At 39.9% G+C, this 27,417-nt stretch overlaps 1 protein-coding gene across 1 annotated transcript in view; it reads left to right on the plus strand.

Annotated features, from left to right (window-relative positions):
- LOC108666338 (inositol 1,4,5-trisphosphate receptor) overlaps window positions 1–27,417 on the plus strand; it is a gene marked incomplete in the record, with an annotated part of 90,793 nt that overhangs the window by 33,651 nt on the left and 29,725 nt on the right. Inside the window, 13 exon segments of the mRNA XM_018153184.2 lie at window positions 414–570; window positions 7,191–7,471; window positions 7,798–7,967; window positions 8,622–8,790; window positions 9,864–10,035; window positions 10,651–10,766; window positions 11,290–11,415; window positions 13,025–13,165; window positions 13,854–14,054; window positions 14,797–14,918; window positions 15,860–15,995; window positions 21,704–21,870; window positions 24,257–24,347. Of these exon segments, the coding sequence (XP_018008673.1) occupies window positions 414–570; window positions 7,191–7,471; window positions 7,798–7,967; window positions 8,622–8,790; window positions 9,864–10,035; window positions 10,651–10,766; window positions 11,290–11,415; window positions 13,025–13,165; window positions 13,854–14,054; window positions 14,797–14,918; window positions 15,860–15,995; window positions 21,704–21,870; window positions 24,257–24,347 (2,049 nt within the window).

Genomic DNA, 27,417 nt, shown 5'->3' on the forward strand with positions numbered 1-27,417 from the left:
GGTGGTGTGAGGGGAGGGTGGTGTGAGGGGAGGGTAGTGTGAGGGGAGGGGGGTGTGAGGGGAGGGTGGTGTGAGGGGATGGTGGTGAGCGGTGAGGGTGGTGTGAGGTGAAGGAGTGTTGATAAGCATTCATTGTTCTGACATGCCATGCCCGTCTGAGTGACTCGCACTTCACGTAATAAACGAGTCAAATTGTCCACATATCGACACTTTTATCGCGTAGGACTGATATCTCCTCTTGCTGGCCAAACTGTGTCAGAATTAAACACACTAGGGCCCGCAATATTCTTGGCTATTTAGACATAGCCCCTCTCATTACTCTTACTGTAGCACGCACATCCATGGCACGTAAGTGCGTTGATATTTGAACTAAGTCGTACTTACGCAAGTTTGGATATATTTTTATGTGTCAGGTGGTGAACCTGGCACAGCACCTAGTGTACTTCGGCTTCTACAGTTTCTGCGACCTGCTGAGCCTGACCAAGACGCTGCTCAGTATCCTGGACTTCTCGTGTGACAGCCTCAGCACCGTCGTGCCTGGATCTGTCGTCTTCAATGCCTTCAACCCCGGTAACCTTCATTATACTCTACCTTCTTATTGCTACGTACTTTCCTTGCTGTTATTCCTTATGTCTATTATACTATGCCTTCTTATTGATACTTTTTTTGCTATTATTCCTTATGTCTTCTTCTCCAACTGCTATTCCTTCTTATATCTCCTTCTTCAGTTCCTTTTCCTTCCTATCTCTCTTTCTTCAGTTCCTATTCCTTCTTCTGTCTCCTTCTCCAGCTCCTTTTCGTACATATCTTTCCTTATTCAGTTCCTTTTTGCTCCTTCTCCAGCTCCTACTCCTCCTAATCTATTCCTCTTACTTCTCCTCGCTAAGGCAATTTTTTACCGTGTACTTATCACTGGTGCTATATTTTTATGTTGCTCAATCCACATCAAAACGCGTCCGTACTACGGCTTTTATTGGCTGATAATAGCATTTAAAGTTAAATTTAAGTGAAATAGTGGGGATGCAGGCGTTTTCTAAAGTGAAATAGCTTCATTAAATAGGTGATTTAATGAAGCAAAATAGCAAGGGAACGCTTGTGTTGTAGCTGACATGATTGCGGCGAGCTGGTCTGAGGATGAACAGCATGAGCAGGAGACGTCTGAGCTCTCATTTTTCAGTCTGGGTAAAGTTGTCCGCTTTGATGGTCTAATTTGTGTTGACTTGACCGAGTGATCCGTTGCTGCTAGCACTGCTGTCTATAACTGCTTCTTGGCGGAAATTTTTGATATTTTTTGTACATATATCCTTTTACTTTGAAAGGAAGGCATGTATATAATGCAGAGCGGCTGATTTTTTTTTATCTCGGGCATATTCGTTATATATGACGATATCGATATGATGAATACTACCATATGTAGATTAGGAATATAAAACGTTTTTGTTTGCATATTTGTTGCGTCGCCAAAGTTTACAGTGTGGATTAGACGTTACATTGAATTAAATTAAAATAAATTAAATAATTTGTTGAAGATTTCACGGATCTACCGATTTTCCTTACACGCTGCTTTAGACGAGGATTGTATTGAAAGCATGGACAGTGGCACGGAGAACGACAAAAAAACTGCCACCAAGAAACTGTCTGTATCTGATCAAAACGGAGCTTCAAATTCCAATGCGAAAAGTAATGCTAAACCTGAAGATTGGTTAGAAAATATTCCAGGACAGCAACTGGAGATCGAGGAACAAAGTGTAACAGTAATAAAAGATCCATGTGGTCCATCCGAAATCGCCGAATTTTCAATTCCACAACCGACTTCGTCCAGCGCTGCTAACGAATGTGCCTCTATTGATGAAATTATTTCAGCCGCTATAGGCAGTAAAAGTGTTTTACCTGCGACAGAAAATAAAACTGCTTCAAGTTGCTTGTCAACAAAAATTGACGGAGATAACGTTTCGACGGTTACGTTATCGGCAACAAATGACGGTGGAAACTTTTCGACGTATACATCGTCGGCAACAAATGAGGGCGGTGGAAACTTTTCGACGTATACGTTGTCGGCAACAAATGACGGTGGAAACCTTTCGACCTTTACGTCGTCGTCAGGATTGCTTCCTTCGCCAAGTCCTGATGACGCGCCGTTCCTTACGAGCATCAGCAGCGCCTTGCCCAGCGTGCGCAGCGCGATAAGGTCGGCTGTGCGCAGCTCTGAAGCACAGCAGGAGGCTGTGCGCAGCTCTGAAGCACAGCAGGAGGCTGTGCGCAGCTCTGAAGCACAGCAGGAGGCTGTGCGCAGCTCTGAAGCACAGCAGCAGGCTGTGCGCAGCTCTGAAGCACAGCAGCTGTACGCAGCTCTGAAACAGAGCAGGAGGCTGTACGCAGCTCTGAAGCACAGCAGGAGGCTGTGCGCAGCTCTGAAGCACAGCAGGAGGCTGTGCGCAGCTCTGAAGCACAGCAGGAGGCTGTGCGCTGCTCAGAAACACTGGAAGAAGTTGCTATATCCACTGCTACAGCGTCTCTCAGTGTTACGAATGACAGCTTTCATGCTGATGTACCACTTTCGACCACCAACCAAACTGTAAACCTGAACTCCTCTTCCAACGAATTAAGCCACGATATTCACTGCGATGCCTGTGACTACGACCAGTCCGTGCCAGTTCCTACTTCTCTGCAAGTTGCGTTTGGAAGAGAGGGATTCTCTGACCAAATAACTCCAATAGAGGAATTCTCGTCGCCAGGAATGACCAAGTTGCAAGATTCTGGCTGGCGGACGCTCAAGTATATTAGGTTCAACGAGAAAACCGCTGGTGGGTGCGTCGTGTTTCCGGAGTTGGTTTTGTTTACGAATTAATATAGGTATTCATTTTCGAAATTATAGCAAGATTTAGCACACAATTTCTCCCCTGTTGTATTATTCGATATAAAATATTACTCATTACAGTTTATGAAAATCAACGTACATTTTACTGCTGTTATTTTGTTTTTAACCGTGATTGTTTTCACTCATTATATTCGAACTTAATGTTTTTGATATAAAAGTTGTGTTGTTTATCTCAGTGAAAGAGTAGTTAATCATAGAATACTCTGCGTAATGCGTATGCTTCATCAATCATCATTCTAAATGCATTTTTCCGGGAATATTTTAAGTGATGTGTGAATTACCAGTCCATTATCCACATATGATGTATTTTTCTATAGTATTTCTCAGATGTGCATTAATGCTTAATTAAGCTGCTGAGGGAACTCCGGCTTATCAAAGGCATTGACATAGATTTTTCTTACTCTATGATTTTCATGAAATGTAATATACGATATTTTTGTTGCTGCTTCCTGGGTTGTGGATGAGCTGAATATCTTGATCGCAGCTGTGAATCGTGATTAATTTTCTAGTGCAGGGAAAAGGTCGCTACTTCTATTAAAAGAATAGCTGAAGTTGTTATCGCCAACGTTATCTCCAACCTCTCGTTTCAACTCATTTATTAACGAACCCTACTTAAATCCCATGCCTAATCGCAACTTAATCATACTTTTTTTCAACTAACCTTTATCATTTTCGGCGATGTGCTCTATAATTATCATTCTTTCTTACTTGAACCACGTTTCTTCACGAAATCTCATTGCGAAACACATCCTAATAAACTCGTTTAAATTTCCGTAAATGTCACTCGACTATCCTGAACTTTTCGGCATTTTGTATACGCGCTTTCATAATTACTTCTTGCTACTCCTCAGGTCCCTAGATGTTCATGTCATAGTCATAAACATAATGTATTCTAGTTTTCTCATACCTAAAATAAACTTGATGTGTAGGTATTGAATGCATTTTACCCACCCCTCTTCCCTCTATATCGGCACCTACACATACTATGTACGTTATTTATCTTCTAGTCTAAATCTTTGTCGTAGAGGAATTTAATGACAATAATCGTGTAGTTGTCGAAGAAAATATTGCTAATTAGGTTTTATTATTTTTCTCTATCAAGAATTGTTTTTCAACGATATATGTCTGTAAGACATATTTTTTCATTACGTTAGCTTATGAACGTCGTTTATTCAAGAACTAATTTTACTAATATCTTTCCTAAGCGCCGCTTTGCATGAGGTCGATATATACGCTAGTCTCAAATGAACCTGGCATTCAATGAAATCAATGGGTCTTGTCCAAATAACGGCGCACTTTTGGCGTTGTGTGAGCCATCCTGACCCAGTTTGGCCCGGCAAACTGGCGTATCACTGCTACGTGCAGAGAGTGAGTGGTTATTTGTACAAATGACCTATCCATTTACCTGAGTGCACACTGTACTCTGTCAAGTACACCTACAGACAGAAATGTGTTCATTTGTTTATAATAAATATTCTTATAATATATTGGTTTATAATATATCATAATATAACTTTTGAAGAGTGGTTCATTTGCGACAAGTGTTTAATCATTAAATATTGTTAGATAAATCATGGATGATGTTTAGAATGTACGACCTATCTTTACGTTGATGTATGTCTGCCCCCCCTCCCCCCTCGCCCCCAGGATGATGGTCACCCTATAAGGTATAGCGTCCCTCATCACACCCATGCTGCTCGCATGACCATCTGCTGCTAACTCGTTTAATCTTCATATTGTATTATTATACCTTTATTATTGTACTATTGTCACTTTTTTATCGTATTATTTTCACTTTAATATTATATTGTTTTCACTTTATTATTGTATTATTTTCACTTTATTATTATACCTACTATTATCACTTTAGTATCGTATTATTTTCACTTTATTATTATTCTATTATCACTTTAATATTATATTATTTTCACTTTGATACTATATTCTTTTCACTTTGATATTACATTCTTTTCACTTTAATATTCTATTGTTACCTCTTTAATATTGTATTTTTTCACTTTATTATTATACTATTATCACTTTAATATTGTATTATTTTCACTTTAATATTGTATTATATTCACTCTAATATTAAATTCTTTTAACTTTAAAATTATATTATTTCCACAGCATTTATTTACATGCGTAGTTTACCAGAGCAACTTAAGCTACTCAGTTGACCTTGTAATCTCTTGTTTTCATATAATTTTTATACCCTTCATTACCGCTATTATAAACTTTTGCTGGTGGTGTTATGTTATAGCTATAATTTGTTAGTTTTTTATATGGCAAGGTAATGTTATGATGTTATAGACAAGTTTGATGTTATTCTTTGCTTTGTGTTGATCTCAAACAATTTTGATCATTTTTGTGCATTTTTTCGTAGCATTTACATACATTACAGTGCATATACATCACCATCACCTACATTATAGTGCCTATGCATCACCATCACCTACATTATAGTANCCTATACATCACCATCACTTACATTATAGTGCCTATGCATCACTATTACCTATATGCTGTATCTACAGACTGCATCATATATAGCAGCCTATAGCTCTCCACCTCTATAGTTGTATATGTTAACTTCATATTGTAAGTTCAATTTACCGCCACCTGAGTTGAATTGCTTTTGTTGTGTTTGTAGGCGCGTATAAATTGCTTCAACATATTTCATGTATTGTGATCGTGTGTAGTATTTATTAGTTTCTGCTTGTATTTAGCTTTAGTTTGCGCTGTGTTGTCAACAGAAAAATCGTGAATGATAGATTTTTTTATTAGATATCTGCATTTTGTGTTAGTATATTTGTGAATGTGCCGTTATATATTCTTGGCTACTGATTGGCTATAAAAATTTAACTTAAAATTTCACTTTTTACCAAATTATTTTTTTTGTCTGTTTTTTTTTATTGTGTCCATAGTAAAGAATTTAATTTTGTTGTAGAAGTTTCATCCTAATGCTCCACTGACGAGTTTTTTTTCTTTTTGATACTTTCATGTTGTATTATTTAGAAACTCCCTTAGAAATTGTATCCTAATTATCGTTGTAGTTTTACGTTTTGTTCAACTTTTTTGCCAATACTAATTCATTTTGTGTTCTCCCTTCTCACCTCTCCGATACACACGGACACTCACACACTTCCCCTCACATGCTTCTCACATGCTTCCCCTCACATGCTTCCCCTCACATGCTTCCCCTCACATGCTTCCCCTCACATGCTTCCCCTCACATGCTTCCCCTCACATGCTTCTCCTCACATGCTTCCCCTCACATGCTTCCCCTCACATGCTTCTTCTCATTTTTTTCACATGCTTCCCCTCACACGCTTCTCTCATGCGTCTCTCAATATCCTTTTCTCGCGCATGTTTCCCTTAACGCGCTTCTTCTCATTTCTTCTCACATGCCTCTCTTGCCAATGTGGGTTGAGGCTCGTTTTTCTGCATACGTATTTTTTCTCTACATTTCATGCCTCGCTGCTACGTGCATAACTTCACGTAACGTTGCTACGTGCATAACTTCACGTAACGTTGCTACGTGCATAACTTCACGTAACGTTGCTACGTGCATAACTTCACGTAACGTTGCTACGTGCATTACGTCACGTAACGTTGCAACGTGCATAACTACACGTAACGCTACTCCCCGCATCGGCCTCCTCATTCCATCTAATGCTCCATCACTCACCACCATCGTTAAACCTTCATCTAATCCGTTGCCGAGCACACCAATGATGCGATTGTTTTCATTTGTGTAATCAATCCATTTCCCGACTTCCGATCCCTTCATGTCTTTGCTTTATTTTTCGTTGCTTGCGCCCTTATTTGTCATTTTAACATAAGCCGATCGTCGATAACCTCAATCTTCATTCTTCCTTTTCGTATTCACTTCACTATCTATTCATTGGTCCCCTCTTCACGGGCCCTTCCTTCTCCCAAACACCTCCCTATCCACCACTGCCTTTGCCTTCCCCATCTTCCACTGCCTTTGCCTCCCCTGACCTCCACGGCCTTTGCTTCTCCCGTCCACCACCGCCTAAGCCTCCCCCGTCCACCACCACCTTTGCCTCCCCTGCCCACCACTGCCTTTGCCTCCACGTCCACCACCGAATTTGCCTCCCTCCCCCTCTTCCCGCCACTGCCTTTGCCTCCCCTCCCCTTCCCACCACCGCCTTTGCCTCCCCTTCCCACCACCGCCTTTGCCTCCCCTGCCCACCACTGCCTTTGCCCCCTCTTCCCACCACCGCCTTTGCCTCCCCTGCCCACCACCGCCTTTGCTATGGCTGCATTTGCCCCGGGGGTAAAACAGCTATGGGCGGAGTAACGAAGACCATCATTGACATGGGCAGCGTGGTGACCCACCTAGCACTAGCCACGTCAGGTGTGGGTGCTAGGATGCCAGGGTGTGGTGAGTCTCTGATGGGTGCAGGTGCAGGTGGTGTCTCTGCCTCTAAAGCAACAGGTGCCTCGAGTGCAGGTGGTAAGCAGGTCGCGTCTACAGGTGCATCGCCTAAGAAGAGCGCCAGCACGGCTAAGAAAGAAGACACGCTTCTTATGGACACCAAACTCAAGATCGTCGAAATTCTCGAGGTAGCGTTACGTTTTTGTGACATCCATTTGCATTTATTGAATTTTAAGGTTAAGTGAGTTGTAAGTTAGATATCTTAATTGTTATCTACTTTATTCGTGGGTAATTGGGTTGAATAATAACCATCATTCTAATGTTGGAATAACAACCATTAATGGCGTGCAGGATTACCGACCATTAATGTTACGCAGGAATAACGACGGTCAATGATGAGGACCATTAACTGGTTCACCACGACCATTAATTAAGTATTGTGGTGAATTATTGCACCATCGATTAATGTTAATTGATGCAGTTTTGCACCATTGATTAATCTTAATTGGTGCAGTTTATCCTGAACGTGCGGCTGGACTACCGCATCAGCTGCCTGCTCTCCATCTTCAAGCGCGAGTCTGACGAGAACGCGAGTCTTGCGGCCGAGGGCAACTCTACTCCTGGTCTCAAGCATAAGAACGTTGAGAACATCTGGAACATGGCGCAGAACATCTTTGATGAACGGTTAGTTACTTGAGAACATCTGGAACATGGCGCAGAACATCTTTGATGAACGGTCAGTTACTTGAGAACATCTGGAACATGGCGCAGAACATCTTTGATGAACGGTCAGTTACTTGAGAACATCTGGAACATGGCGCAGAACATCTTTGATGAACGGTCAGTTACTTGAGAACATCTGGAACATGGCGCAGAACATCTTTGATGAACGGTCAGTTAGTTGTTATTACCTTAAGAAATAAGTCATGGCTGAGCAGATGTAATCAAAACAAAATAAATTTTCTGACCAGCTGTTTTCAACACTAATTTAATACCAAACTAATAATGTGCACACGTTATACAAAAGACTAACTAATTGGTCACCTCTTATATAAACACAATTAATTTTTGGGCAGCTGTAATGTAAATAAAATTAATGTTCTATGCAGCTGTAATATAAATAAAATTTTTCTATGCAGCTGTAATAAAATAAAGTTTTCTATGTGTTCTATGCAGCTGTTCTATAAATAAAATGAAGGTTCTATGCAGCTGTAATAAAAAAAAGTTTTCTATGTGTTCTATGCAGGTATAATATAAATAAAATTGATGTTCTATGCAGCTGTTCTATAAATAATTAACAATTGTTTAACTGTAATTAACTGTTGTTTACGGTGACAGCAGTAACCGTGAGAGCGAGCTAGACCTGGACGGAGAGAGCGGCTGTAAGCTGCTGCGCGTGCTGCTGCACCTCGTCATGCACGAGTACCCGCCCCTCGTGTCACGCTCCCTCAAGCTCCTCTTCCAGCACTTCTCCCAGCGCATCGAGGTGCTCAACAGCTTCAAGCAGGTAATGCCAGCACCTCTCTACCAGCACCTCTCTTCCAGCACTTCTCCCAGCGCATCGAGGTGCTCAACAGCTTCAAGCAGGTAATGCCAGCACCTCTCTTCCAGCACCTCTCTTCCAGCACATCGAGGTGCTTAACAGCTTCTAGCAGGTAATTTATGTGTCCAGTTACTGTGCATTTTCATTACTTTCTTATTATACTGCCACCGGAAGTTCGTCGCTACCTTTTATCTTGTCAAAATATCTCGAGCCTTACGGCCAGACGCCGGCAACAATCTTGTAAAAATACGATGACTTTGATAAAAGTTGAATTGGACTTTATTGCACTGGGATTCCGTCAATTAAAACTTCATATAACACAGATAAAACTCGACTTTTATCTCAGTAAAGATCACTTAAAATCCACACGTTTAACAAAATAGCAATACCAGCACGAGAGACATTACACTGCTTGATGAAGCGTTTATAGCACAGCCACAAGAACTAGCGTTGGAACACAAGATCGCTAGTGGAGCAACGGAGCGAGGTGAGTTGAGGTTAGAACCTCACTGTAGGGCTGGCGGGACACAACTGACTACCTGACTCACAGCCACACAGACCTGGGGCCATACTTTCAAAACTCGCTAAGTGAACGTAAGTACTTACGTTCTATTTCCTTGTCTATGATTGGTAGACTTAGCTTGATTGGCTAATGAACTTACGATTTCTTAAAGATTTTTGAACGTATGGCCCCTGACCTCGCGCTACATAGCTCCTACTGCAGTAAGGTCTAACACTAATGTTACTGGTGCAGCTTTGCCAGACGCTACAGAATAATTTAGTCACAAGAATGCACATGAGAATGAATAATAGTATCAATCGAGCATTAAATATTAGTGACATACGAAATTAAATATTAGTTCACAATACGAAGCGATTATCGTGACGTCTGGTACAACAGACCTCAAGGGCACGTTACATATTTAGGATATTATTTGAAGAAGTTTGAAAGCGATAAATGAAATGAAACAAATCTGTATAAGATTGTGAAGTATCATATCTCCCAAATGTAGTGCAATAATATTTTGTGTGCACAGGTCCAGCTGCTGGTGCAGGATAGCGACGTGGAGTCCTACAAGCAAATTAAGGAAGACCTCGACGACCTCCGCAACCTGGTGGAGAAGAGCGAACTCTGGGTGTACAAAGGGCGCTCCACCGACACCACCAGCAAGAAGAAGAAGAAAAAGAAAAAGGACGATGAGGAAGAGGGTAATTAGAAATGTTTCTTTGTTGTGGTTTAACTTTGGCTAGGAAATTATCTGGAAGTGTCCTATATGTAACACGTCACTCTGAGAAAAATTTATTGATATTATTTTTAATTACTTTAACCTTTGGCTGAATAATTTTACGACGTTATAATCGAACTGAGTATAGGTACAGCTCCACCTATGCAATCCGACATGGGCTAAAGAGGGGTTCATGAATAACGGTAATGAATGAAATTGTTAATTAGTACGAATTAACGTCATGGCGAAATTCATGAATAAATATTCTTTTACCGATAGTAAATTAGAAACTTAATTAGTGTTTATGAATCTTATTTCACGGCTTCATCATCTCCCACGTATTTGCGGCTGTTATTAACCATATTCTTCTTAAATAACCTATCCATGGCGAAGTATAAATGATTTTCTGCTTCGTGGCGTGACAGAAAACGTGGCTGTTAAAGTATTAAAACAGATGGCTTGTGGTATCTAAATTTCGTTGTTGCCTAAATATACACAGTAAAATAAGTTTAAATGGATGTAAATGTATGATCTTACTTGTATGGGTTTAATAAGAGTGTCTAATTCTGCCATGTTTCTGACATTTTTTGTGTTGCAGCGACTGAGGAGAAGAAGGTGCCGGCGCCCATGCAGAAGCAGGGCTCTGCTATAGACCTGGGACTCGGTCCGCCCCTGGAGACCGAACAGATCAAGAACTACAAGCACATGCAGCAGGTGAGTCTTGACTGTTTATACCTACATCTTATAATTTTTAAAATTTATTGAAGGCCACGGGATGTTCTTTATTTATAATATGTCTTTTTAATGATAATCTCGTCTCTGGGTTTGGAGACCGAACAGATCAAGAACTACAAGCACATGCAGCAGGCGAGTCTCGAATGTTTATACCTACACCTGCTAATTTTTAAAGTTTTATTTCAGACAATATAATATTTTCTATTTATTAATTGGTATTTTTAATGATAATGTCGTCTTTTGGTATTGGCACCTCTTTGGAGACTGAACAGATCTAGAACTACAAGCTGTTGTCTTATCTAATTTTATTTTTCAAAATTATTGTTATTTTCAAAAAATTATTTCGTAATTATTGCTAGTAATTATGTTTTCAAAATTATTGTTATTTTCAAAAAATTATTTCATAATTATTGCTACTAATTATTTTGTCGGAATTGTTAGTGCACTAGATAAAAACATTATATAATAAATATCATGTGATATTCATGTATGATGTGCGCAGATCCTGACGCGCATGAACAAGCTGTGCGTGGTGGTGTCGTCTTCAGGCAACCCGAGCCCGCGCCGCAACGAGCAGCGTCTCCTGCGTAACATGGGCGTGCATAGCGTCGTGCTCGACCTGCTGCAGGTGTGTCGTGCTCTCACTTACTTATGGCCATGGTTGACTTACTTGTGTGCTCTTACTCACTTATGGATATGGTTGGCTCACTTATGGACATGGTTGACCACTTATGGATATGGTTGAGTCACTTATGGCCACGGTTGACTCACTTTCGTTCAAGGATGACTCGCTTGCGTTGTTGTTGTTGTGGTTTCCCGGTCTCAATTTTACAGGAGACCCCCCTCGCGCAGGTACGACACCACCGACAGGGGTTCGCTCCAGAGCTATAGGGTCGAGGTTATGTGGTGGTGTTGTCTAAGGTCCTGCCAGAGCGGACATTCCAGGAGAATGTGAGTGATTGTGTGGGGAGCTCTCTGGCAGGATGGGCAGGTGTCTGTGTCTGCTTGGCCTATTCTGTTTGCGTATGTTTGTAGTGAGGGGTGGTGGCCGCGCCGCCGCAGCGCAGCCTGGCTAGGTGTACTCTCTCCAGTCTAGAGAGCTGTGTTTCTGTGCTGCTTATGTCAGGTGGTGGGTGTCCAAGGACTTTGTTGTTGCCGGCCAGCTCCAGCGTTCTAAGTGTCATAATTGTGTGTAAGTGTTTTGTCCAAGGACTTTGTTGTTGCCGGCCAGCTCCAGCGTTCTAAGTGTCATAATTGTGTGTAAGTGTTTTTTGTGCTGGTGTTGCCTTGGGGTGGGGGTACTGTATCTAGTATGTTGGTGTAGTATCTGTGTGGGGTTTGCACTATTTGTCTGTGTGTAGGTGGGTGGTTGCGTAGGTAGTGGCATGGGTGTTGTGTGTTGTTTATGGCTGCGGCTATGAATTGTGTTCCTCTCATGTCGAGGTGTGCTTTTATGGGAAGTATTTTTGTTTCTGCATGAAGGTGTTCGATGGGGGTGCTTTGTGTGCAGCCTGTGACTATCACTCGCTTGCGTTGACGACTATGATGTAATGCCTCAGGTTGACTCACTTTCATATCCTCCTGGTCCATACTATCCTTTTACTCGCTTTCATCTAAGGTTGACTCACTTTCATCTCGCTTTCATATATGGTTGATTCAGTTTCATATTTGGTTGACTCACTTCCGTCCAAATTTTGTCTCACTTTCATACATTTCTTCATGCAGTCTCCCCTTGCTGCTGCTTCACGTATACAAATAACTCGTGTATCCCTGTATGCATGTGTATCGGTTCGTACAGTCTGATATATACATCTTATCCGCGTCTGATGTATATAGATCTGATATCTGATATATACAATTTAACGCTCATAGTGCCAATTTATCCAACAACAGATGTTTATAAATCTATGTATATTGCTACTTTTTATCACAAGATTCTCCTATACGTTCAAATCAATGCCAGTCATCGCTGTTGCAATACGTACGGTATTCAATCATTCATTTCTGAATGCATATGAAGAAACCAAACCTAATTTTCTTATTTTTAGCGCATTTTCTCATTTATGGAAAAAAGCGCTATTGTGCTCGTAATGCCCGGCAATCTGTATGTCTGTCTGTCCGTCCGTCTGTCCGTGACTTCAAGTTTTCATCGACGAGAAAATGCGCTCTCTGTCACTCACTGCAGTGAGTACTGAGCTATATTTTTAACTCATTTAGCACGTCGCATTTTGCTGCAGATTCCGTACGACAAGAAGGAAGACAAGCGCATGAACGAGCTTATAGAACTGGCGCACCAGTTCCTGCAGAACTTCTGTCTGGGCGACCGCCAGAATCAAGTTCTGCTCCACAAAGACATTGACTTGTTCCTCAATCCCGGCGTGAGTTACATTACCTTTAAATAATAACATATATATCAAGTGTTCGCTCAATTAGTTACTTTTCGCGTAGAATTTGGGCTTGGTGTAAATTTAGTATTGACATTAGGTAGATTATTTAAAAATATTGTTTGTGAAAATTTTATATTTTGTATTTTTCTGAAGGACGACCTCGTGCTTCGCAGGGACAACTGTTAATTAAAAACAAACTATTCTTATGTAGTTGATTGAAACTGTAGTTTTATTAGATTTTCATTTGAAAGTTCCTTATCATTTCTATCATCATAGTTTTTATAAAAAAATTCTTCACATTAAATCCCAGCCAATAATTTTATTCCTTATCTCGATTTCTCAAGCTAAAATTCTCCATGCTAGAAACTTTATATATCTTATCGTTATCCTCCTACGTTATCCTACGCTAAAACAATATATTTCTTATCATTATCCTCAAAATGTTATCTTGCTCGAAACAACATATTTATTATCATTATACTCAGGAAATTTATCTTAAAAACGTGCAGTTGCTGGAGGCTAAGACGATCTGCGCGATCTTCAATCTTATCGTTATCCTTAAAATGTTGTCTTCGTTCAAAACAATATATTTCTTAGCGTTATCCTCAAAATGTTTTATACGCTAAAAAAATATATTTATTATCATTATACTCAGAAAAATTATGTCACAAACGTGCAGTTGCTGGAGGCTAAGACGATCTGCGCGATCTTCAAAGACAACGCAGTGCTGTGCAGCGAGGTGGCAGAGCGCGTGATCCAGCACTTCGTACAGTGCATAGAGACGCAGGGGCGACACGTGCAGTACTTGAAGTTCCTTCAGACCATCGTGAAGGCTGAGGGACACTTCATCAGGAGGAGTCAGGACATGGTCATGCAGGAGGTGATGACATGTTTGTATTAGGTGATTAGTACTTCTTATAGACGTTAGTTATGCGGGAGATGGTGTCTTATTTATTTTTGGTGATTAGTGCTTACTACAGACATGGTCATGCAGGAGGTATAATATTATTTATATTAGGTAATTAGTACTTGCTATAGGAGGTATATAGATTTTGCAGGGTGGTGTTGTCATATTTATATATATTGGGTGATTAGTAATCATAAACTTTAGTCATGCAAGAGGTATGAGGATATTCATCAGAAGGTCATAACTTATTTTATTCGTTGATCATGCAGGTTATACTCATGTTATTCGTACTATATTACTGTTTATAGATGAAACCTGCATGAATATAAAAGACTATTCATCGTCAGCTGATGTTGAGAAAAATTATCGATTTTGGCGTTGCCTTTAGCCGTAGATAATTCGCACGCCTGCGATGGTTCCTACTTTTCGAATTTCTACAGCCTTACTGCTTGATCTGTTCTTGAAATAGTACTTAGTGCATTTCTGCACATCTGTGAGGTGTCACAATGATAGATGGTGTACTCCGACTACGGTGATTGTTGCTGAAATTTAACAATGATTGCTTCTGTAGCCTCACTATGACAGTGGCTCTGTCATACGATGATTGTTGGTGATGTTTCTCAATGATTGCTCATGATATGATGATTGTTGGTGCAGCCTCAGAAAGATTGTAGACGTTAGTGAACGTATTATGATGATGGCATTGCGTTGACAGCTGCTGAACGCGGAGGAGGACGTGTTGGTTTTCTACAACGACAAGTCTTCGTTCAGCGCCTTCATCGAGATGATGAAAACCGAACGTAACAAAATGGATCTCGACGAGGGCAGCCAGCTCAGGTACGGACAAAAATATGGGGATATTAGGCCGGAAAAAGTTAATTATTATCCATTGAATATCAATGTGGACGAAATATTTGTCCTTTTTCACGTGTAACTTCATGCCGAGGAACAGGATTTATACCACCTCTCTACTTATTCTGCTACTTACCTGAACAAATGAATCATTACCCGTTGAATTGCAGGGCGAATAAATAACTGTGTTTTGTGAGCTTTCCTTCCTTGTTATGCGAGTCTTAGGTTGAGTACGGAACGGCGACATGAAAAGTTAAACTTGTTATGGTAATGCGTGTTGAAACGACTAAGTCACTTCTATAGATTTGACTTTGCAAATGAATGTCTGAGTGAATACTCATACCCAGAGCACACAAAGAGACAATTACACTCTGCAAGCAAAGTTTAAATTGACTCATTTGATTCAGAATAATGAATGATATGAATACCAGTACAATTATTGCCATAAAATTCATTGAACTTGCTGCCTCCAAGCTCGTCTATCATTTATTATATTCTTTTTTTGCACTAATTTTCATAATACTTATTTATTTATAATGGGTTGATATTGATTCTTCTCTCAGGTACCACATAACATGTTGCTGCTGCATAGTTGCTGTCTCAGGTACCACATTCCTGATATCGTAGCTCCGGTACCACATTACACTATAACGCTACCACATTGTCCACTCTGGTATCATTTTCCTGATGTGATACTTCAGGCACTACATTCCTCTGTAAAAATCCTCTCTTCTCAGGCACCACATTCCTGATGCGGTACCTCAGTTGCCACATTCCACTGTAACAAATTTATTCTACCAGGTACTCCAAGGGGTATCAAATGTGATACCCCAAGTACCGCACTGCTGATTTGATACCTCAAGCACCACATTCGTGATGTGGTATCCCAGGTACCACATTTCACTGCAACTAAATTATCCTGTCAGGTACCACATAGAGTTGGTGCGGCTGCTGGCATGCTGCACGGAAGGCAAGAACGCCTCGACTGAGATAAAGTGTCAGTCTCTCTTGCCTTTAGATGACATAGTCAACATGGTCGATCATCCAGACTGCATCCCTGAGGTAACACCGAGTCCTCGGCTGCTACTGCTCTCAGTCCTTAACCTTCATGATTAACCTTTTAATCCCCAAACCTTTCTTAGTTGATTATCCTGCCTTTAACATTATTAACATTATTAATAACCAACAGAGGCCGTACTATCGAAATTAGATTAAGTACACGTTGCTACCTAAGTACACGTTGCTGCCTAATGTACACGTAGCGGCCAATTTCTCGCCTGTGATTGCTTCATTTAGCTTAAAAAAGCCGTCATTGATTGGCTGACGTAGTTACAAACTCGTAACTATTCATGATAGTGATAATCCATTCACTCATAACTATTAGTAATAGTACGGCTCCTGTTTAGTTAACTAACATCGCAAATTTTATAATCGCATGTGCACTTCAGAGCTTCAGATGTGTGGGCGCGTCACGCATGTATGTTGTCCTTGTCTTAACCTTAACACTCAGAAAAATTAACCTGTCTTATTGTCCAAATCGTGACAGACTTTTTCCCATGAAGCACAAGCCGAGAGCTGATGCGCCCTTTCACCGGGATAAAAAGTGTCAAGATGACCCACGCAAAAGTGAAAAATGCATCGCTATTTTGGACAAAGTTTTTTCACTTTCCTGAGTGTTATATGAATTGCCAAAGCCAGATGCTGCACCTGATCTCATCATCTCCTGAATAATAATCTTTGCTATTGATATTCCTTAATTTAGGTACTAATGCATCTTCATTTAATATTTAACCTGTTTTCTATTATTTATATCCTTCATAACCGCGCACCGCGCACCAATTTTAATTAATGCACATTTTTACTTAGAAAAATGGACCTAATTTTTCTAAATCTATTCTAACCGTTCGAAGATTCCTGCTATTGTTTCATCTGTGAATCGTAATTTTGTGGCTGCCGGCGTCTGGATTGCTTGAAAAAATGTCTTTTCGATTATATTTTTATCTGAAAATTGCACGTACATACCAAGTTTGGTTCGTATTTCTTGCGGAAGCTAAGCTCATTGTGGTTGATTTCATGAGTAGATTGCTTTTATTTAATAATTTTGTGGTGATTTTACTTAGCATTTGATAGGTCTGACCTGTGAAGCGTCATGGCTACACAATAAGAAATTTGTCGTCCTCTACGTTCTTGGTGTGTGTAGGAAATGTTCAGAGAGGGTTCATTCCTTCAACATTTTTATCGTGGGTTGGTTGAATTTCATTTCTAATTGATTAACTTGATTGGTGTGGTTCCGATTGACTTCTCTCATTCGTTTTTTTGTGTGGTTCAGTATTTTCTTTGTATGTTGATTGTACTGGATTTTGGATGTCGTTTCCTCTTTACTAATTTAGACATATGCGCATTCTGGAAAGCCTCCTGCGCTGTTATCTTTTGCAATTTTATTGCGTCATTGTTCTTGAAGGATAAATGGTTATGGGAACTGGGCAATGAGTGACATTTCGTATTTTTCAAGCGGTCAAGCGCCCCTAGATTTTGGGAAACGCGTTGTGAATTCGATCACCAGCAATCCGTGAAAAAATTTCGCGTCAGCGCTAGCCGACAAAGGTGGCGCTTACAGCATGGCCGTGGACGTGGCATAAGAACAAAGAACGTTTATTGGCGTGCTGTAGGTACCACGTTGAGCTGGTGTTATTGGCGTGTAGTAGGTACCACGTTGAGCTGGTGTTATTGGCGTGTTATAGGTACCACGTTGAGCTGGTGAACCTTCTGTCGGAGCTGACACAGGGCAAGAACGTCTTTACGGAGATCAAGTGTCACAGCGTGCTGACTCTTGACGATATCGTGACGGTATGCACGCACCCTGACGCCCTCCTCCAGGTCTGACATCAGCACAACCGTGCCTCATATTGTGTTTACGTGCATCGTGCCTCATCACGTGCATCGTGCCTCTCCACGTGCATCGTGCCTCTCCACGTGCATCGTGGCTTTCCACGTGCATCGCTTGAAACATGAAGTTCTTATAAAGATTCTAAACTCATTAATCATGAAGCTATCGCTTGATGATAAGCCTGATAAACGTTTGCCAAACATGACATTTGAATCTACTTTACACATGATGATTTGATCTGCCGGTAACGTTTTTTCGGATCCATTTTTCTTTTTCAAATATCAGGCGCAAATATCACTTAAAAATCATTCGTTTGCTCTCATACCTGTTATTACTCTTTCTCTTCATTTTCTTGTTGCACTCTTCCAATCGTTTCTTTCTTCCTGAGTGAGCTTAGTTTTTATAGTTAGTGGCTTTTTTTCTGGTGTTCTTATTTTTTTACACACTTGACGAGTGTTCCTTTTGCTGAAATGCACAGTTTCTTATTTCAGGGTAGGTATAGATTTCCCGGTCTATGCTTACCACACAGCTTCTGTATATCTTTAAATTCCAGTTTTAACCTTCATGACAAAATATCAACTTCCAAACCTAATTTTTGCTTGTATTCTTCTAAAAATTGTGTTTCTCGTAAATAAGAGCACATCTACAGCTTGGCTAGGGTAAATAGCATGCATGCAGCTATATTAGGGTAAATAGCAAGCGCTATGTTAGGGTAAATAGCATGCAGCTTGGTCGGTTTAAATTGCATGTAGCTTGGTTAGGGTAAGTGCGAACCCAGCAAATAAATTGTGTAGTGAGTAACCACTTAAGAATGAACAATTACTTGAAATGCTACTCTCAGTCTGTTATTCTGAGACGACTGAACTGTGAAAAGTTTCAACGCTACACGAAGCCTAAGAAGATAATCAGCTGCATGATGTTAGCCGCGTTCAATTTGTTGATATTGTAAACTAAATTTGATTAATCTCGCTGTTTTTCTCCGTTGAGCCGCAAAACATGTTCTGCGACTTGGAAAACTTCAACATGACTTTGATATATTTGACGCAATCTCGTCATTTCAAGAGAAACTTGAAACCTTTACAAAAGGTTCAGTAACAAATGGAAGAACTCTACGGCGTGCAATTCTCCTGTTCTCTGCTATAACGGGTTTTGTGCTCTCGGGTTCTGTATGTGTTTGACGATTCTTCTTGTCGTAATTTTACTTTGATTTACCTTGAGAGATTTTCTTTGAACTTGTTCAATTGTGTGTTTTCCAATATTTTTTGAGTGGTGAGGGTGGTTTAAAAAAGCTTCAAATTCATCCGGTCGTCACTATCTACGAGTGTAATTTAACCTAATTGACCCTATCGAAATTTTGGGGTGCTTAGCTTCTGAATTACAGACGCCTTTAACTCGCCCGGCGCGTAAATTAGCCGGCTCTTTGTCTGCTTTACTCGCTGGTTGTACGAGCGAAATGAGCGTCTTAATATAATCCGGTCATATAGGCCGAGTGAGCCGTGGGGCGCGCGAATTTGACACCTGTCACGGACACTTTTCATGCCAGGCGCGGACTCGTCCTAATCTGAAAAGTGGGTTAAAAAATGCACCCTCTGTTCCCCCTTACACTATGGCCGGGAAGGGAAGGGGCATTTGAATCGCTGTATGCCATATCGGTATCCGGTGTCGGGTTTTTCAACAAACTTCACTTTAGGAAGCTTTGTACAGTAAAACTAGGGAACTTATATTTTATAAAAATGTTCAGGGAAGGGCAGCCGTGCACCACCAAGTTTTTGCACCAATAAGCCCTGAATCGAACGCCTTTGATCTCTCCGGACATCCACCAATTAGTGTGAAATTAACCACTAGGCTTTGTCCTCTCCGGCCTTGCATAAAACCTGCCGTGCACCACCAGGCCGCAGATCGAATATGACTTCCAACATCGTTAAATTACGTAATTTTGCGTTCACCGCATTTGAGGCTAGGTTTCAGAAAGCATAGTTCTGTCATCAGGCAATGCACTGTCATCACAATATCAAGCAGTGCCATCCTAAAATAAATAACAAAATAAATTCGGATCTTTTTGTCATATAATTAATTAAATTACTATCTAACTACGACGTAAGCTCAAAAAATTGGTAAAGTCATTCTCATCTCGTTCCATCGAATGACTTAACAAACGTAGTCGCTTGTACATACATCAATGCCAATCCATGAGCGGAATATGGTCATGGTACGCTCAAATACCAGTGTCTGACACGAGACAGCCTGATCAGCTGCTCTTTTTTGGTTATATTACGCAGATTAGGCGAGTCCCGCAGTAAGCTCCTAATTAGCAGCCGAATATAGAGTAGGTGGCCGATTTACATCTGATTCACCTCTAATCCGAGTCAATGGCGCCCTGGGCGACTCAGAAAGGAATCTGAATTTCGACTGGGCAGTAGCTGTATATTCGCTTTTTAGGTAAATTTTATGTTTGAACACGCATAAGCCGCACTCATTATTATATGCAAGCTGTTGAAACAATAGCAATCGCATATCTATGTTGAGATGACACTGACGATAGCACTCAATTAAATGCCCTGTTCAAGATGGCATCGACTATGCCGAGCGCTGACCCAGGAAAAGATGGCATCGACGGTACCGACTGCATTTACCCTCTTGAAATGGCATTGGCGATGCAGATCGCATATCCATGCCGAGGGTACCGTATATTGACTATATACGAATTGTTCCATCCTGCCGAAAGACTCAAATACGGTCGATGAAACTTAACTGCCGCCATGATAGATGGTCGAAAAAAGCCAGAATTAGAACATGTATATTAAATCAATGCCAGTTTTCTCTGAAGCCCTGAAAAGAAGTAAACGCCTAAAAGATGAAAAAATTTAAAATCCCAGCACTCAAAGTGCTCTTCACATTCTCTTAAAATCCCAGCAATAATGTGAACACTCACGATGTAGCTATCAACCCCTGGGAAAGTATGGACTTTCTGTTGGAGCTATACGTTTAATTAGGAACAGTTATACTATAATTTCTTGTCTATTCACAGTATACTTAAATTATCCTACTTAACGTAAATTTCGAAGCGGCTTGTAGTCGGCTATACTAGTCGCGACTCTAATTTCTGTTATTACAATGCCTAAGTAATAGCATTTTCTTCCCTTCAGTTAATTTTGATCATCTGCTTCCGAATTCTTCTACATTCTATACCGAGTGCTTTTTTTTCTGTACAGTTTCTAGTTTGTCTCGGTATTTCCTTCTGTTGAGGTGTGTAAAATTTCGTGGTATCGCGACATCGGTAGTAACTTGCGGACTTTAACTTCGGGTAGTAACCTGCCGGACTTCAACTTCGGGTAGTAACCTGCCGGACTTCAACTTCGGGTAGTAACCTGCCGAACTTCAACCAACCACGGATAGTAGCCTGCTTGTGTTTTGCATGGCCTAGTTTTATTCGTTTAAAATGTTCTCAAATTGTACCGGCGCTTGCTTGACCATCTAACACATCTGAAGCAATTGTCTTTTAATCACGATCATATTGCATGCGCATATTGGGTTCTGCATCGCTTAGTTTTTTTCCGTCAATCACTTGATTTACCAGCTAATCCGTAATATATCTATGCAACATTTAGTACTTTATTTCGTTAAAATCCATTAACCATTGTCATAACAGTTAATAATTTAAAGCTGTACATTTCGATTTCATATCAAGCTCCTACTTCTATCTTCAATTTAGTTCGTGAACTGAAGATTTTCTTTGGCTTGCATATTTGAATGAAATTCTCACATCTGATTTTAACTGCAAATTATGATAAATACGTCGTTACAATTTTACTGATTTTAAATAACAATTCTCATTTATTTCACGGAATTTAAACGCATATTCTGACATGACGTTGATGTTTAGGTTAAAGAAGCATACATCAATTTCCTGAACCACTGCTACATCGACACCGAGGTCGAGATGAAGGAGATCTACAACAGCCACCACATCTGGAGCCTCTTCGAGAAATCCTTCCTGGTGGATATGGGACGTGTAGCCACAGCCACGCCCGACCGCCGCACCGCTGAGAGGTAATCCTCATATCCAACGTGCCACTCAGAAAAATTTGGGAGAATTTGTCCAAATTGCGATGCACCTTTCTGTGCACTATCGATACAGGTCTTGGCTTAGTTTGGCACGGCTAAAGGGCGTATGGACGCTATACGCCCGCTTGCTACTTGTTTTGTGGTAAGGAAGTGTGTCAATATTTGAGCAATACGAGCCACTGATTTTTGCAGTGCACTTAATTGTTGCTACCGTGAATGGTCTGTAATTGTAATGAATTAGCTGTAGTTTGAATTGTATAAAGCGTAGTTACTACGAGCACCGCTCTGCGTCGTCTAGATTTGTTCTCGATTTCTTTGCTTTTGGCCCGCGCTATCAAAACTCGCTTATGTACACGTATCTGCCTTAATACGCGTAGCAGCCTAAACACAAGTAGCAACCACACGTAGCGACCTAGTTACACGTAGCGGCTTAAGTACACGTAGCGACCTAGGTACATGTAGCGGCTTAAGTACACATAACGGTATAGGTACATGTGGCGGCCGTTCTCCTGTCTGTGATTGGTAAGTTTAGCTTGATAGGCAGTCAATGATTGGCTGACCGAGTTACGAACTCTCAGCTATATTTGATAGCACAGCCCTTGATCTCCAATTCCACTCATGCCGAACATGTGTCTCCCCCCTGAATCTTCTGTAAATATTTCATATTCGTTGGAATTTCCTATTTACAATTCTTAATTCCTATACACGCAGTCTTACCGTTTTTCCAATAGCTCTTGCTTGCAACCTGTAGAGCGCTCAGCATAAAATTTATGCTCTGCGTTTGATACCTCTAGTTTGTTATAAATCTTCTTGAAAATTCAACTGCCTAACTCAACGCTATGTAACGCAAATTATACGCACTCTAAATGACTTGTTTCATAGTTTGTAGTGAAATTTAGCGCTTCGCTTCTTTGCGATGGGAACTCACATTTACAAGATGCCTTATTGCTTGCTGTTATCTATTGAACTCTTCATCATGTTGTGGAGAAATGAAATGCACGTTGTTGAGTGTGCAGCGATGGATGCTCATTATCATATCTTGGATGAAGGCCGATGAATCTTGTGTAAAAAAACACAAGATTACATTGTGGTCATACTTTCTAAGTTTAAATTTCGTATGTGTTATTTAGATTTTGTGTGTCGAATATAGTATGAAATTTGCGATTTGAGGATAAATTTTCCAGTTTTTCCTGCACTCGATCTCTTCCTTTATTATTCCAACTTTGTTTGCTATATATTTTACCCTTAAATTCGTTTGTTTGATGATAAAAATCTGAATAAACTGGAATTTTTAATCGGTTTCTCATATTCTATGTAAAAACGTTGACTTTTTCCCAATAAAAGTCCATATTTCTCAGTTACCTTAATTTGGATTGACCGTTAATAGCACGTGTCCTATTATCCTGATATTTGTGTATGCACACAATCATGGCATAAAGTAAACATTGTTTAAACTACACATGCTATATTGTGGGGCTTTTAGGCGCACTGTTTGCTGACCGTATATTTTGCTCATTTTTTGATGGTGTAGATCATTTCATGGGTAGAATAGTAATAGTACGGTATTAATGTGCATAATTTATTTATTATCGTAAATGTTTTATGTATCGCCGACCCTTCTCTCATCAAAACCATGAGCTTCTTATCTATTTATCGTAACAAAAATCTGTTCCAAATTGCTTAGAGAATTCCCGTCAAGATATCTCTTAGTTGGCAATACGTCACCCAAACCAAAAAATTCAAATTTTCCGTACTCTCAACTCTTGTCGCACTGCATTATTTTACAACGTTATAACCATATCGGTTATATGTACAGTTGTAACAATGCCGTCTGACAAGGGTTGAAAGAAACTGAATGTTGATTGTTGAGACGAGTCGCGGCGTTACGGTATTTATGAGTACAATAACACTGCTTTTATACGTGGGCACAATAGCACTTTATTTTGAGTATTCCCTAACGCAGATTGTGTGGGTACTATAGCACTTATTGTTATATGTACAACGCATGGTTGAACTAGTATAAGGTTGACCCATCAGAAGCTCATTTTTGCGGATGTATTGTGTTGTTCGCCCGTGACGTCATTGATCTCAGTGACGTCACGGACATTAACCATTCACCGATATGCGATCAAACCAGTCAACCAATCCGTCATGGGAATGACGGGATTATTTACGTTTCTCGATCTACGTGACATAATAAGAAAGCTGAACTGAAAGACGGAACTTCTCGTGGGTCAACCTTATATAGTTCAACCATGGGTACAACGGCTCTGCTTGATTGTGTTTGACGTGCCTCGCACTCACTGCTGTTTTCTCATTTCAGCTTACGCACTGGCTGGGGCCAAGTCATTACGAAGGATGTTTATTGCAGGGCACTTGAGAACTACGTCGTCAACAGCCTCATGACCATCATATCCACATTCTTCCAGTCCAAGTTCTCTGACCAAAGCCAGACCATCCAGGTTAGTTATACGCTAATAGTCAATGGTTGTCATCTTTTCCGTCTTTCAGTTCCGCAGGTTGGTTATACGCTAGTGGTCAATGATCGTTAAAGTGTCCGGCTTTGAGTTCCGCAGATTAGTTATAGAAATTTTCTAAAAAACCTTCTTGAAAATGCAGGGTTCCTAAACAATCTTCTTTGTTTGACTGCACTAAACTTTGTTCTCGGCTCTGGGGTCTTGATGCATTATTGTTTTTTGGTATATATTATTAATATTATTTGAATAAAGTTATCGCTGTTATAAACAATTTATTGTATCTGCACCCGTCCTCCCTCATGCCACTTTAATATTTTTTATTGTGGGAACTCCGCAAAATGGAAATAAATTTAATATTAGTAATACCTTAGTAAATTAATTTCATATAATATTAGTTCATGTTGCACGAAGGGTTTCTATCGTTACGTGATTTCTGTTGTCCCTTATCCATTAGTTATATTCCTAATTCTTTGGTATTTCGAAATATTCATATTTATCTCGAACACTTCTTCTTCATATTCCCAGTCGTGTTGATTTACTTCAAGATTGGATGCAGCCTATGATTTTATAGCCGCAATTTCCGCCCTCATGACCTAGTCTCATTTGATTCATTTTCGCCGGGGTTTTCGTTAACAGGATTGAATTAGAGGCATTGTGTCACTTTACTCTTGAATTCCTATGTGGGTCGTGCCGTAATTTTTCCGAATTTGAATAAAGTTCTACGTGTTGTTGAATTATTATTTTTATTTATTACCCTACTAGCACTTGTTATATCTCGCTTTGCCCATCACTTTTGCCCTGATAATTCTGTGTGGGAAGTTTCCTGCGTTTAAAATCGCGTTTGGGGTCTCCTAGTCTGACCATTTATTTTCCTATGGTCAGAAATACCTACACGAGGCACAGGAGTTCTGGCTGAAGGACGGTCAGCAAGACCAAGTATGGCACCCTTGTTTGTGTGAAGCTTTTACTTTATATTTTGCAGCGTTCTCTAAAACATTCACTTCTCACATGCCATTTGAAAAAATGTTTATGTTGCCCTTTTGACCTGCTTTTTTTTTTTTTTGTTTCCGCCGTTGCTGGATCGTTGCTATTTATTGCCCTTTTGACCTGTTTTTTCCGCCGTTGCTGGATCGCTGCTATTTTTTTCAGTGCTGAGAAAAATTGAGCCGTTCTCTGCTGCTGCAATGTGCTTGTTATACTAAACAGGACGGTTAGCGACATGCCTAAATAAAAGTTATCTTAATATTTAGTGTTCATAAATACAAATGTACAAGCTATTAATTCATTAGTTTTTGCGTAATTCCTTGACTACCTTAATTACCTTAAGCATAGAACTTATTGCATAGAACTATTGTTGTTGTGTTTTAATGTCAACATGGAAGTGTTGCGAATTATCCATGTATTGTGGCCGTGAAACGTGCCGTTGTCAAGCTAAATGCTTCATTAATCTTTTAATCCTCATATTTAAATTTCATTTTATATTTTACTCGAAACTCGTTTAATCTGTGATAATGTAATTGCTGACCTAACTTTTTAAATTGTATTTTAAATCAGTTAACATTTAAATTTTTATGTTTCGTAAACCAAATTTAATGTACAGGTAATAATTTCTGCAGCAATAGGACTGATGTAGTTTAAGAACATATGTTGTTGATAATCATAAAGAGTTTATTTTCATATATTTGCGCCTGAATGAGACGGAAATTTTGAAAGGTGCGCCATAGCTTCAATTTCTCTGCATTTTGAGGCAGAAACATGAGAGTCCGTGCTCACGCTTTGAAATTTTGCTCAACACAATAATGATATTAAAATGCATTATAGCCGCAATAGTTTGAGTAAAGCGTTTGATTTGGAGAGGCGGCCTGTCCTTTTATCTCCTTATTATGCATTGCATTAAAAAAAATTTTAAGGGCAAAGAAAGGAGTGATACTCGGTACCAATAGCGCCCTTACATTTCTTGCCCTAATGTGTCTTGCCCGCTCTTAGTTTAAAATTAAACCGAGTGTCTAGTGCTGTGTTTATACCTAGGGTCTAGTGCTGTTATTAAACCCTAGTGTCTAGTGCAGTTATTATACTTAGTGTCTAGTGCAGTTATTATACCTAGTGTCTAGTGCTGTTATTATACTTAGTGTCTAGTGCCGTTATTATACTTAGTGTCTAGTGCAGTTATTATACCTAGTGTCTAGTGCAGTTATTATACCTAGTGTCTAGTGCTGTTATTATACCTAGTGTCTAGTGCTGTTATTAAACTGAGTGTCTAGTGCTGTTATTATACCTAGTGTCTAGTGCTGTTATTAAACCTAGTGTTTAGTGCTGTTATTATAGGTACCAAGTATCTAGTGCTGTTATTATACCTAGTGTAGTGCTGTTATTATACCTAGTAAACAGTGCTGTTATTAATGTTGAGTGCTATTATTATACTTTAGTGTCTAGTGCTGTTATTATACCTAGTGTCTCTAGTGCTGTTATTAATTTCTAGTGCTGTTATTATACCTAGTGTTTCTAGTGTTGTTATTATACCTAGTTTCTAGTGCTGCTATTATACCTAGTGTCTAGTGCTGTTATTATACCTAGTGTGTCCAGTGCTGTTATTAAACCAAATGTCTAGTGCTGTTATTAAATCTAGTGTCTAGTGCTGTTATTATACGTACCCAGTGTTTCTAGTGCTATTATTAAACCTAGTGTCTTGCGCTATTATTAAACCTAGCATCTAGTGGTGTTATTAAACCTAGTGTCTAATGCTATCATTAAACCAGGTGTCTTGTGATGTTATTGAACCCTAGTGTCTAGTGCTATTATTAAACCAAGTGTCTAGTGCTATTATTAAACCTAGTGTCTAGTGCTATTATTAAACCTAGTGTTTCGTACTATTATTAAACCAAGTGTCGAGTGTTATTATTAAACCTAGTGTCTAGTGCTATTATTAAACCTAGTGTCTAGTGCTGTTATAAAAACTAGTGTGTCTAGTGCTATCATTGAACCCCGTGTTCATTACCTTAATTATTATTATTCCACACACAACCGGAAATTGTATACTACGATATCGCAGCTGTGT

Source organism: Hyalella azteca, unplaced genomic scaffold (assembly GCF_000764305.2).
Source record: "Hyalella azteca isolate HAZT.00-mixed unplaced genomic scaffold, Hazt_2.0.2 contig5432, whole genome shotgun sequence".
Lineage (NCBI taxonomy): Eukaryota > Metazoa > Arthropoda > Malacostraca > Amphipoda > Hyalellidae > Hyalella > Hyalella azteca.